The 13,806-nt window shown below is 53.5% G+C and overlaps 1 protein-coding gene across 1 annotated transcript in view; it reads left to right on the top strand.

Annotated features, from left to right (window-relative positions):
- Nucleotides 1-13,806, top strand: part of FBXO31 (F-box protein 31) — a 72,041-nt gene that overhangs the window by 43,468 nt on the left and 14,767 nt on the right. The window contains exons 3-5 of the mRNA XM_011971685.1: nt 8,455-8,531; nt 11,673-11,840; nt 12,504-12,578. Of these exons, the coding sequence (XP_011827075.1) occupies nt 8,455-8,531; nt 11,673-11,840; nt 12,504-12,578 (320 nt within the window). The remainder of the gene's footprint in view (nt 1-8,454; nt 8,532-11,672; nt 11,841-12,503; nt 12,579-13,806) is intronic.

Genomic DNA, 13,806 nt, shown 5'->3' with positions numbered 1-13,806 from the left:
CTGGGCAGCCTCATGTTGTGATGTGGCACCAGTTGCTTCAAGTGGGCGGCTTTATCATAGGCGGGTTTTGATTGACATACTGTTGTTCCTGCTGAAGTTTGAGTGTAGTTATAAAAACACAAAGTCATTGTAGAAAACTTCAAAAATTTGGAAAATAACAATGAAAAGCAGCAGTTCAACATGGGTTGCATTTCTCTTCGGACATACTTAAATGGTGACTGGTCTCTTAGCTCCATGACCTACTAGAATATCAGGAAGAAAAAGTTCTGATGTGTGAAAAAAGCAAGCCAGTTTCAGCAGCCTCAGCCTGACGCCTGTGATGTGTCCATGTTTTCAGTATTCAGGTGCCCTCAGCGTGTCTGAATGGAGAGCAGCTCAGCATTTGTTCTCACAGCAGCACACCTTTTGGAATAGTCTGCCCTGATGGGCTTCTGAGTATTTTGGGGCCGCGCGTGGCTTGTGTTTCCATCATGCATGTGGGCCGTTAACTGTTCGTGTTGAGGTCCTCTGGACTTTGCGCTGTGGGTCCAGCATCTTGTTTTATTTTATGGTAGAGATGGGGGTGTCACTTTATTGCCCAGGGTGGTCTCAAACTCCTGGCTTCAAGCAGTCGTTCTGCTTTGGCCTCCCAAAGTGTTGGGATTACAGGTGTGAGCCACCACGCCTGGCCGAGCTGACATCCCTGAGTGTAGGACTGTCCTGGAACAAACCCATGCAGCAGAAGCTGGGATCCTAATGTCGAGTAGTAGATTTTTTTATTTTTATTTTTTTGAGATGGAGTATCTTTGTCACCCAGGCTGGAGTGCAGTGGCGCGATCTCTGCTCATTGCAACTTCCGCCTCCCGGGTTCAAGCGACTCTCCTGCCTCAGCCTCCCGAGTAGCTGGGATTACAGGTATGAGCCACCACGCCTGGCTACTTTTTGTATTTTTAGTAGAGAAGGGGTTTCACCAGGTTGGCCAGGCTGGTCTCAAACTCCCGACCTCAGGTGATCCATCCACTTCGGCCACCCAAAGTGCTGGAATTACAGGCGTGAGCCAGCGTGCCTGGTCTCTGGAGTAGTTTAGTGACCTCAGAGTCACTACTTTTGGGGTATCTTTTCTCTTCCTTTTTCCTTGAGTGCATGAGGTTGCCTGGCACTCTGGATAACGAGCATTTGTAAGGTGTTGGGAGTGTTAAGGGAAAGCCTGTTGTCCTGACAGCAGTTCTGATACATCTGCTTCTCTGCACGTTGGTGAAGCCGGTCAAAGTGCATTTTTGGGTTTTTTTTGGAGACAGGATCTTGCTCTGTTGCCCAGGCTGGAGTACAGTGGCGCAGTCATGGCTCACTGCAGCCTTCATCTCCCTGGGCTCAGATGATCAACCCCAGCTCCTAGGTAGCTGGAATTACAGGTGTGTGCCACCATGCCTGGCTAAGTTTTCTATTTTTTTGTAGAAACGAGGTCTCCCTGTGTTGCCCAGGCCAGTCTGGAACTCCTGGTCTCAAGCGATTATCCCGCTTCAGCTTCCCAAAGTGTTGAGATTACAGGCGTGAGCCACTGCGCCTGGGCTAAAACACTGATTCATTTTAGCCTTTACTCAGATATTAGCAATGATGTCTCTTAGAAATATGGAGTGCCTTGCTTAGAAATGTGGTGGAATTCCTTACAAACATCCATTCCGCTGAAACTGGAGCTGAACGCGGAGTAGGCGCACACGAGACAGAATCCTGCTGTGGGAGCACAGCAGGGTCCGCAGAGATGTCGGCATCCTGGTCCTCAGAGCCTGTGGAGTTGTCATCTAATCAGTGTGGGGGTCTCCCAAGGCTGCTGGAGCAGATGAACACAAAGGGGGGTCTAAAACAACAGAAACCCACTTTCTCACAGGCCGGAGGCCAGAGGTTCAAGACAAGGTGTCCCGGGGCCCTGCTCCCTCCGAAGGCCCTTGCAGAGCCTACTTGTCGCCTCTTCCTGCTCTGGCCGCATCGCCGCAGCCCCTGCCTCTGTCTCCACATGGCCCCCTCCGTCGTCTCTGAGTCTCTGTCTTCTCGGAAGGCCAGTTGTCAGTAGATCGGGCCCTTTCTGCGCCAGCATTCCTTTACCCTAACGTGCTCACGGCTGCATTACATCTTGATTACTTCCACAGAGGGCCACATTCTGGGATTCCAGGGGACATGAATTTTGGGGGAGACCACTCAGCCCAGCCTCCACGGTAACAGGGACTCTGTGGGTAAAGGTGTGGGTCCTGAGGCGAGGGGGGCGTCCTGGACCACCTAGGCAGGCCTTGTGTCATCACAGGGTCTTTGTACAAGGGGGGCCCTGGGTGGGAGTAGGAGTGAGAGGCAGGAGAGGCTGCATGTGGCTCTGAAGGTGGAGGAGGGCCCAGGAGCCGAGCAGGACAAGGCGGGGAGTGGACCCCCGCAGCCTCCAGGAGGCAGCAGCCCTGGCCACGCCTCAGCTGATGGAAAGATAGCTCACGTTAATCCGTTTTCTTCCATAGTCCCCTGGGCAACACAGGCCAACACCTTTAGTTAGGGGCATCCACCTACAAAATCTCCATCCCACCAGTCTCCTGGTGTGGAGCCCACCTGTGGCATGTGGGCCGAGGTTCAGGGACTCTGAGTCAGGACAGGTGTGCGCCAGAACCCAGGCTCTCCCAGATGTGCTGGCACCTGGGCCGGTGCTGGAAGGAGGAAGTGTAACCCCACCTTTCATGGTCCTTTCCCATTTGGCTTCATTTTCAATTCATTTTGGGAGCATTTATGCCGCGGCTCCCAGAGCAGATAGATGCCTACTTTCAGTGCCTGGAATTAGAGGAATGCGTTCACCTCCAAAGATTATTCTGACGTTTTCCAGGCTCTCCTGGGAGGCCAGATCTGTGCTCCCAGAGTGGGTCCTGGACAGCAGCCTCCATGTATTCTGGGAGCTTGTTGGACGCAGCTTCCCTGGCCTCCTCCCACGCCTGTCATGTCTGCACCTCCGGGCTGGGCCTGAACAGGCCCTCGGGGGTCTGTGATTACAGATTCTCAAGTTTGTGGACTTCTGGCCTGGATTATTTTCTTTCGTTTTAGCCTTTACTCAGATATTAACAATTTTTTTTTTTGGTTACGTTATTTTCTTTTTAATAAGGGTTAAAATCTTAAAGGTCTCAGCATCTGGTAATGTTCTACCAGATGTTAAAATGACTTTTAATAAGAGGTGGTGATGACTTTATTCACATTCTCATCTTTTAAATCATCTACTTAATTTTGGGTACTGAAAAAACTGTGTAACGTTCAAAGCAGAAGTAAGGTTGTTGGTTTTCCTGTGTAGTTGTTTAGCCTCCTAGGTTGTCGGAGAAGCATTTCTTTCTTTATAACTGACAGATGATAATTGTATATATTACGTCTTTATAGGGCAGTGTGGTGTGTTGACAGCTGTGTATGTTGTGGAATGATTACATTGCACTGAGCTTCTCAGCCTGGCCACACATCACAGTCACCTGGGAGCTTCTCAGAAACCCTGACAGGCCCCCCACCCCACCCCCCATCCCCTTGCTGATTGACTTGGCTGCCGTGGAGCCCGGCGTTGACGTTTTCCCGTGTCCCTAGTGATTCTGACGTGCAGTCAGGGTGGAGAGCCACTGTACAAACAAAGGAAGATCATCTCTCTGTGTGAAACTGATATATATATATATATATGTATTTTTTGTTGTTGTTGCTGAGACAGAAACTCGCGCCATCGTCCAGGCTGGAGTGTGGAGTGCAGTCGTGTGATCTTGACTCACTCCAACCTCCACCTCCTGGGTTCGAGCGATTCTCCTGCCTACGCCTTGCAAGTAGCTGGGATTATAGGCGTATGCCACGGCGCCTAATTATTTTTAGTAGAGACGGTGTTTCGTCATGTTGGCCAGGCTAGTCTTAAACTGCTGACCTCAGGTGATCCACCCGCCTCGGCCTCCTAAAGTGCTGGGATTACAGGCGTGGGCCCCCGCGCCTGGCCCTGTCCCTTACTATTTCATATGGGAAGATAATGTGGCAGCTGCCCAAAAGTGAGCCCTTGGAGTGGCCTGGGCTTGCGGGAAGGTGTGACCATCTGCTGCCCTTAACTGAGACACTCAGGAGCCTTGTGGGGCACTGAAGTGCAGGGAACATTGTTCCTGGCTCCTTTTTCCTCCCACCCCGAGCCCACTTTAGGGAGGGCTGGGTGCTTTGAATTTAGAAAGATATGCATCTAGATGACATGTTTATAATAAAAATGGTGAGGCATTAGGGTATAGCAATCACGCTCACGCTCGTATGTGTCCAGCTGTGCTCTTGACCATTCGAATGGGAGATTCCTATTTAAATCCATGGATTCATCTCTTGAATGAATACATTTGCTTGTGCGATAGCCGTGCTTCGTAAGGACCCTTTTTAAACTGTGTGTTCTCAGACACAGGCTTTGCGATTCCACGAGAAGTTTGTGTCCCCTCTGGGTCTGCGTGCTGGCAGCCCATCTGGCCACGCTGTTTCTCTGACTCACCTTTTGGGATGGTTTCAGTGTCTGTTGCAGACTAAAGGGGCCGACATCTGGTCAGCAGAGGCCGTTGCTTCCAAAGTACAGCGAAGGTGTCACTGCTTTGACCAACAAGCAGAGCTTAAAGATCCAGGGAAGATGTCCCTTTAGAACTGGCGTCTCGGGAGGCTGCTGGGTTTTTATTTCAGAAATGCTGCTTTTCAGCACAACAGGGAACTCCCACTCTGGGATTGCCAGGCGTCTGAGGCAGGCTCGTTGGGCAGTGTTCCTAGCAGTTAAAGCGGGAGCTGAGGGGAGGGGAGAGGAGGAGAGAGCGCCATGCTGAATAGTGTTTTTTTTCCCCAGTATTTCATGATGAAATTTTGAAAACAGAAAAGTTGGAAGAATTGTCCAGTGAACTCCTGTTTCGTTATCACCCAGCCGCCCAGCTATCCATCCCTGCAGCCATCCGTGGACTTATTTTCTGATGCATTTCACACTTGCAGGCATCAGTACATTTTACCCCTAAATGCTTCAGTGTGCATTTCATTGTCAAGGTCAATGTGTGTTTATGGTTCCTGATCACACACCCATCTACATGTGACCGTAAAGTGACAAGACCGGCTTGACTGTGTCCTGTAAATGGGCTCAGAGGATTGTTCTGAAAGGGGTGTCTGTGTGTGGGGTGGCTGGCAGCGGCCTGCACAGAGCCCAGGCTCATTCAGGAACTTCCTAAACGATGGTCTGGGCTGAACCCTGGGGCTGTTGGTGGAGTCCAGCATCCTCTCCAAAGGCTCGAGAGGTTTCTTATTCCCTGTACGCTAGATCCAGGTGGCGACCTCCTTGCTGCTGTCCTGGCTTTCTTGCCCTCCCTGCTCCATCTTGCTCCCTGTGGTCTGGAGTGGTCTTGCCACTCCAGTGCTCAGAAACCCCCATGGCCCCCACTGCCTGCAGAGCCCTGAGACCCTGCCCATTCGCTCAGTCCTACATGCTCACTCAGGCAGATACAGGTGCAGGACAGCAGACGTGAACCATGTTCGTCAGCATGTTGGCTGCGCATGTGGTTTCTGAGTGATGGGATTACTGGTGAGCTTTAGGTTTCCTTTTTCCAGATTGTCTTCAGTGACTGTGTATGTGCTGCTTTTGAAATAGAGGGGAATTTTTTTTTTTTCTTTGAGATAGGGTCTTGCTCTGTTGCCCAGGCTGGAGTGCAGTGGCACGATCATAGCTCACTACAGCCTCTGCCTCCTGGGCTCAAGTGATCTTCCCACCTCAACCTCCTGGGTAGCTGGGACCACAGCGCATGCCACCACACTGGGCTAATGGAAATTTATTTTTAAAAAATAGCTGATACAGTTGATTTTTTTTTTTTTTTCGAGATGGAGTCTTGCTCTGTTGCCCAGGCTGGAGTGCAGTGGCGTGGTCTCGGCTCACTGCAGCCTCTGCCTCCCAGCTGAAGCGAATCTCCTGCCTCAGCCACCCAGTAGCTGGGATTACAGTCACCTGCCACTACGCCTGGCTAATTTTTTGTACTTTTAGTAGAGATAGGGTTTCACCATGTTGGCCAGGCTGGTCTCGAACTCCTGGTGATCTGCCTGCCTTGGCCTCTCAGAGTGCTGGGATCATAGGCATGAGCCACCGTGCCCAGCCTCCAGCTAAAATTTTAATCTGCAGGCCCATGACATTTTGTCCTCTGTCCCAACCTGCTCCATAATCCCTGACTTCCACGCTTGGGTCAGCTGCCACTGGGGCTTCCTGGGGATTATATTTTATTTTCTTCATATCTCATTCTGTTCGTTCGTTTTCATGGCACTTGTCTATTAAAATTTGGAGTATCACTGGCTGCTCTCACCTCTTCATACGGACTTTGGAATCATTTTGTTAAATTATTTTTTAAAACCTGTGGATTTGAGTTGGGATGACATTATTGATGATTAGTTGGGTGTGGATTTGAGTTGGGGTTACATTGATTATTGGGGTGTGGATTTGAGTTGGGGTTCCATTGAAGATTATCGGGGTATGGATTTGAGTTGGGATGACATTGAAGATTAGCTGGGTGGATATGAGTTGGGATGACATTATTGATGATTAACTGGGTGTGGATTTGAGTTGGGATGACATTGATGATTAGCGGAGTGTGGATGTAGGTTGGGATGACATTATTGATGATTAGCTGGGGGAGTTTTTGTCTTCATAGTGTTTTCTCCCCATGTACGAATGTTTCCTGTGTCTGCCTTTACTGAAGTCTTGTAAAGCTGTGAGTGGAATTCCGGCCTCCTGCTGCTGAGGCCTGGTCTGCTGCTCCTCCCACTGAGTGAGCGATGCTTCTGCTGGATTCCTGTGCACTCCCTCATTACCCGCCTTGCTGAGAGCTCAGTCATTCTGCGGGACCCAGGGTTTGCGGGAGCTTTCCAGGTACACAGGTGCCATGCGTGCTCCTCCACCCTGCACTGGTCTTGCCTGCTGCTCTCGTGGGTGTCCCGGATAAATGCAAGCCCCCCGCTTATAGGCAGCCCTCATATGATGGCTCCCAGCACTTTCTGTCCCACCGTTAGGGGCCCTGTTCTTCCAGTGACCCAGATGGGTGAGGCTATAACAGCCCTGGCCGGCTGCCTCTGCCGTTTGGTGACCATGATGGGGAGGTGTCAGCAAAGCACCCTTTGTGTTGACTCCTCCTGCCAGGTCTGTACTTTCTATCTGGTCACCCCTTCTCCCTCGGACCATCCCCCAGATCAGCTGCTATCCCCAGGCCCTACCATCAGGGGACCCAGGCCTGGTCAGGGAAAGTTGCTGGGTGCCACATTCTCCCCCATCGTCCCGCTCACTGCTTTCTCTTGACGGGTAAGGCTTCCCGAATGACGGGAACTGACGGTCGTGGTGAAGGCGAGGCCGGTTTCATCAGGCATTTAGCAGCCAAGGGGTGGCTCATGAATGCAGATACAGTGCGGGGGCTGGAGAGGAGCTGGGCTGGGCTGACCTGGGAGGCTGAGGCTGATGGAGAGTGGGCAGGTAGGGTGGAGAGGCAGGAAGGCTGGTGGCAGTCACATTGCTGAGGGCCTAGAGCCTGGCCAGGGAGCCATGGAGAGAGGCAGTGGGTGGGCTGGGGGTTCAGGCCTGCTTGGAGGGGAGGCAGCTGGTGCAGTGGCCCATACCCCATGGGGTGAAGACCAGGGCAGGGTCCAGGGACGGCTTTGAGGGTGACCTGGAGCTGCTCAGGAAGTGAGATGGCTCAGCCTGACCTGGCCATTGACTGGCAAGGAACAGGACGGAGAAGTTGCGTTATGGGCCTTTGGTGAGTGTGACATTGTCATTGTTGACATAGCTTTAAAGATCTGATTGCTTAGGACATCCCTTGTAGCGCTACCAGCGTCTCAGCATTTGGCAGGTGTAGTCCAGTTCTGTTTGCACTTCCTCAGTCTTATTTCTAGAAGGGAGAGTTCCCAGCCTTGCTTGATTTCCTCCCACTGATGGGAGGCTCATCACTTTACGGGAGGCTCATTTGACTTAGGCCTTCTGAGGGTAGTTTCATTCTGATAGATTTTTTTTTTTTTTTTTGAGACTGAGTCTCACTCTTGTCACCCATGCTGGTATGCAGTGGCATGATCTCGGCTCACTGCAAGCTCTGCCTCCCAGGTTCATGTGATTCTCCTGCCTCAGCCTCCCAAGTAGCTGGGAATACAGGCACCTGCCACCATGCCCGGCTAATTTTTTGTATTTTTCAGTAGAGACGGGGTTTCACAGTGTTAGCCAGGATGGTCTCGATCTCCTGACCTCGTGATCCGCCTGCCTCAGCCTCCCAAAGTGCTGGGATGACAGGCGTGAGCCAGCGCGCCCGGCCTCATTCTGGTAGATCTTTAGAGGCTTGGTGTGCATGTGTTTGGAGGGCTGTCTTGCAAGCCTTTTGTGAGTCCTCTTGGTTCCTTCCTCCCACTCGGGGTTCACGGGCTCCCTGCGGCACGGTGGGTCTAACACAAAGACTTGCTCTTTCTTTCCTCCTGTAGTGCTTCACCGATACAGACACATTTTGGGATTGTGGCAGCCAGATATCGGGCCGTATGGAGGACTGCTGAACGTGGTGGTAAGTCCCGGAGCCTCGTGACGGGGTCTGTGCGTGGGCAGGAGTGGTGCCTCACGTGGAGGAGTTTGAGGGCCTCTTCTACCTGGGAACAAGCTGCCCAGATGTGCCTTCGAGGTAATTGCCGAAAACTTCTTGCTCCGTCACTTTTCAGGGGCCAATTTTATTTTCCAAATGGGCAAAGATTCACTTAGAGCAACACTTTGGCCTCGTGGCCCGTCCTTGGACTCTGGTCGGAGGGGGTGGCTTACGAGGGCCTTTGCTTCCTGGATGCCGAGGCCCAGCATGCACATGTTGGCAGGGTCTGGAGCTCGCCCTCAGCCGGGTGCTTCCTTTCTTGGTCTTTGCCCCACATGTTCCAGCCATGTTGCACTCTGACGTCTGTTTCCTTGGGTTCTACTGTGGACCCCTTCTGACTACCATGGTCTGGAAGGTGCTAGCATGTTGCAGGCGGAAGTCCACGCTGGTGGCAGTCGCCTCCATTTCCCTTCTCCCGGCAGCCTGCTGTGGGGTCTGAGGACCCGTGAGGACATTTCTTTCCTGTTTGTTGGGTCTGCCATGGCAGTGCCTGTCTAGTCCCGGGTACTCAGTCACGGCCGGAGATGGAAGTCTGGCTTTCTTTTTTATTAAATTCTCATTTTCTGGTGAAGTTTTCCTTCTCTTTGTTAATCTTTTTGGGTATAGTAGTGAAAGTTTCTTTCAAGTCTAGCCCCTGCCTTTTCTCCTGATCTCCAGGCATGCTGGCTACCCCCCACCCCTCACCATGCACCTGGGCACTTGTCTGGGTCCCGTGGCCGGGTCTCCCCAGGAGTCCCTGGCCCCGGCCAGCAGGCAGAGCTGAGTCAGAGCACCTGTTCTGCGCGGGCCCGGGGTGTGCGTGCATCTCAGGCTTGGGGAGGCGTCTCGTTCTTGTTCCGGGTCACTCCTTCCCAGGACACAGCCCTCTGTAGGGCGTAGCTGGAAGCCCTCCGTGCACTCCTTCCCCAGGGCCTGATTCCACCTTTTCTCTTCCTGGCTTTGAGAGTCATACTTCGCTTGGCCCCTTTGCCTCTCAGCAGTCACTCTACTTCCCTTCTCCACCTCCCACCCCTCACTCAGGATTCCACAGGTGCCTTGTGCAGCTGCCTGTGTGCAGCGTGGGGCTGTTCTCTAGTTGCCATCTTTGGCGTTTGGCTGCAGTAGTCCTGGCTCCTTTGTGGCCCTGATCTCCGTGTGTGCCTCTCCAGCCTGTGGGTGCCAGGCATGGGCCTTCCTCCCCAGCCAGTGGTCAGTGGCCTCAGGAAGCGGGGAGAAGGCCCTGCCCCTTGCCCCTCAGCCTGTCCCTTCTCTTCAGGGCCATGGGTCCTTGTCTCTGGGCTACCTTCATTGCTCTCTGATGTGTTCAGTCTTTTTTCTTTTTCTTGTTTTCTTCCTCCTGGAATTAGGAGACAGTGTTCAGTCTTCATGGCTGGTCTCGGCAGGAGGGCAGGTTTGATGGGAGCTCTGGGGCCGGGGCCAGGAGCAGATGTCTGCTCGTAGTTTTAGTTTCTGTGCTTCTCGGTCACCTGCCAATGTATGTTGAAAAGTAGCTGCTCATTCAACACAGTGAAGTCGTCCGACTTTTCTTGGTGTTTGCAGGGGTCCCTGTGGAGTGAGAAGGTGGTGCTCTGTGGGGTCTGCATGGCTTCCGGTCCACCCTCCCACCCTCTTCCCCTGTCTCCCTCCTACCCTGCGTCCCGCCCCCTGCGCCCTCCTGCTGGAGCCTCTTGAACGGAAAACCCCGCCCTGACTTTGTTGAGCTATGGGCAGGGGCCTGGCCCCTGAGGTGTCACTATTGCCATCGCTCTTGCTGTGTTGAAAACCCGGCGCTGGTGTTGTGGTTGTGCCCGGCTCCCTTTTGTGTACTCGGGACCAAGGGCTGAGCCCAGCGAGGGCAGGGCGGGTGTGTCTGTCTCCCCGTGGCCTCCGAGTAGGTTCTTCCGGGCCTGGCGTGCATGGTCCTCGGGCAGATGCTCCTCTGCGGCTCTGGGCTTTGCCCCCAGGTGGGTTTTGGGGCAGGGACACACAAGCTTCTCCGTTGTCATCTGGTAGGAGCAGCGGCCGTGGAGAAACCCGCTCTGCGTTTGTGTTGGGTGTTGCGTGGTCCAGCCTTGCTTTTAGGCTGTTTCCTCCGAGAGACCAGCCCGGCAGCTCACAGCGTGGGCAGATTGCGTTCCTTTCTTTTAGTGGAGGAAGGGTGGTAATTGTTTTTCTTACTGGCAGTGAGTAATAGAGTAAAAAAAAAAACCCAAAAAGCAGTGGATGATTGGGGAAAGTGGAGTCCGTGAGAGAACGGCACCAGCTCATGCTTGACCCAGGCTCATTCGCCCCAGAAATGATGGAATTCTTTCCTCGGTCGCTGGAGCTAGAAGTCTCATGGGTCCTGGCTGTCCCAGAAGAGGGTGATGCTAGGCTGTCCTTCCTTATAAGCATGTGGCCGCTGTACCCAGAGCATGCTGGGGCACACCCACCTCTGCGTTTGCACAGTCAGTGCCCAGACACGCGAGGACACATGGGCAGTGCACTCCTCGGCTCTTCCCGCTTCTGAGCTCCCCCGCCCCGAGGTCCTGGCGTCTCTCTCCTCCCCTGCACTTTGGTTTTGAAGCAAATCCCAGGCCCGTGGCATTTCAGCTGTCCCTCCCTCCATGCAGCACTCTAAGAAAGGGGGTGTTTCCTGCATTTCCGTGTCACTGCCACACCTGACAAAAATGGCAATTGTTCCTTCTGTTGCCTGTTGCCCAGGCCATGGCACGCTTCCCGGACCATCTCAAAGCCGTCTTGGAGCGGCAGTTTGTTCAGCTCAGGACGTGAACGAGGCCCTTGCACTGCCGTTGTTCACTCTTTCCTGTTGGGAAATGCACCCCGTTCCCTCTGTCCGGTCGGCACCTCACCTGGTCTCACTTTCTGGATTATTCTGCCTCCTCCTGGTGTCCACCCCATCTTAGAGCTGGAAGATAGTGCTGGGCACTGGCTTGGATTCGAGGCACCTCGAGGGTGGGCGCGCGTGTCCCATGTGCTGGCCTGGCAGGAGCTTCTCTGTGCGATTGCAGTGCGGGGAGCCATGCAGGGCCGCTCTCACTCTGGCCTGGGAGCCGCTTGTGGACCTTTGCCCATCTCCTCCTGTAGGTGGATGGTTTGTTCATCATCGGGTGGATGTACCTGCCTCCCCATGACCCCCACGTCGATGACCCCATGAGATTCAAGCCTCTGTTCAGGATCCACCTGATGGAGAGGAAGGCCGCCACAGTGGAGTGCATGTACGGCCACAAAGGGCCCCACCACGGCCACATCCAGGTGTGTGCGGGGCTGGGTCCTCACTGTCCCAGGGCTGTGCTGTGTGGGCTCCACCCAGGCCCACTGTGCTGTTCTCAGCTGCAGACCTGGCCTGTAGCAGGTCAGCGGGTGGGAGGGAGCTCCGCCCTGCCCTGCTTTCTTGTTCACGCCTCCGTGGCGCGGTGGACTCCGCAGCGGTCACTTGCTGGACCCCTCTGTTGATTCTGCCCTCAGTTAGAGCCGCTGGTTCTTTGCAATTTCAGTTCCTCCGTTTCTTTTTTTCCTGTTTGCAAGAATATCAGTGTGGAATCAAGTGCGCTCTCTGTTCTCTGATCTGGTCTGGCAGTGGCCTCCATGGTGAGCGCAGCGTGTCATCTGCCACACCCTGAGTGTGAGACGCAGCCCTTTTGCTGCTCTGTGTCCCTGGGAAATGCAAACGCCCTCTCTGAGATGTGCCACCGCCTCCTGCTCTGGGGGAGGCGCCACTGCCGCCTGCTCTGCGGGAGCGTTGCTCAGGGAGACTCAGTCCCCTCTGCTGGCACCGCGTTGGTTGCATCTTGGGTGCCTGCAGCGGGGTTTGGTGGGTGTGGTGCAGGAGGAGTTGTGGCCACCTGCCTGGCGTGGGGGATGCTGTGACGACTCTGTTCCTCACTCTTCTCTTTCCTCGCATTGCGAACACTGAAGATTGTGAAGAAGGATGAGTTCTCCACCAAGTGCAATCAGACGGACCACCACAGGATGTCCGGCGGGAGGCAGGAGGTGAGCCCATGCGCCGGCCCTGTGTTCACGTGGCGTGGACCTTTCCCACGCGGGAGGGAAGTCAGCAGCATGCGACCTGCATGGTGGCCATTTCCCATGGTTCAGCCAGTATTGTTGGTGTAGACCGCGCATCCTGCACACTCGAGGAACAGCATTGTGCGGGCGGGCAGGTTGCCAGTCCCCTCCCACCGCAGAACGAAGGAACTGCACAGGCTGTTTCTTTAGTTAGCTCTGCTTTGCCCCTTTGGCGGGCACATCCACTTGCTGTGGGGTTGCTGGGGAGTTGCTGGGGGGTTGCTGGGGGGTTGCTGGGAGGCTGCTTCTAGGACGTGAGCTGCAGGGAGACCCGAGGGCTGCACCCAGAGCTCCTGAGTTTCCCACCCTCGAGCAGACTGTGTGGAGGCTTCCGGATCATGCCAGTGCAGGGGGGAAGCCTGTGTGTATTTTAATATTGCCCTTGAGTTTTAGCTTTCAAGGATCTAAGTCTTACTGCCATCTCAAAAAACACTCTTAAGAAGGAAGGTACGGTGGCTCACACCTGTATTCCCAGCTCTTTGGGAGGCTGAGGCAGGAGGATCACTTGAAGTCAGGAGTTGAAAACCAGCCAGGGAAACATAGTGAGACCCTGTCTCTACAAAACCCAAAAATATTAGGCAGGTATGGTGGCATGCCAGCTACTTAGGAGGCTGGGGTGGGAGGATTGTCTGAGCCCAGGAGGTGGAGGCTGCAGTGAGCTATGATCGCACCGCTGCACTCCCACGTGGGTGTCTCAAAAGAAAAAACAAAAAATTAGCCAGGCACACTACCATGCCTGGCTAATTTTTTTGTATTTTTAGTAGAGACGGGGTTATGCCATGTTGCCCAGGCTGGTCGCAAACTCCTGGGCTCAAGCCATCTTCCCACCTTGGCCTCCCAAAGTGCTGGGATTGCAGGTGTGAGCCACCGTGCCCAGCCAGGGTGTGCGTTTCTTAGCTAGTTTGAGTTTCTGGCGGTTTCCCCATCAGTCAGAGGACTGCAGAGAGGGTTAAGATGAACCAAATGTCCTGTTTCTTGGAATCCTTTGCAGGTGAGTGAGGTTCCTGTTTTCTCGAATAGATGGCATGTGAAGATGATCAATAATGGAAAGGTTTTCTTCATTTATTACGTTGTCATTTTAGATTTGGTTTTATATACAGAAACCTACAACGTATATGTGATTGCTGTGGTTCACTTTTTTTTTTTTTTTTTT

The sequence above is a fragment of the Mandrillus leucophaeus genome, unplaced genomic scaffold (genome assembly GCF_000951045.1).
Source record: "Mandrillus leucophaeus isolate KB7577 unplaced genomic scaffold, Mleu.le_1.0 Scaffold10, whole genome shotgun sequence".
NCBI classification, from domain to species: domain Eukaryota; kingdom Metazoa; phylum Chordata; class Mammalia; order Primates; family Cercopithecidae; genus Mandrillus; species Mandrillus leucophaeus.
Note: the sequence above shows the minus strand (reverse complement) of the source record. Positions and strands in the feature narration are given on the sequence as shown.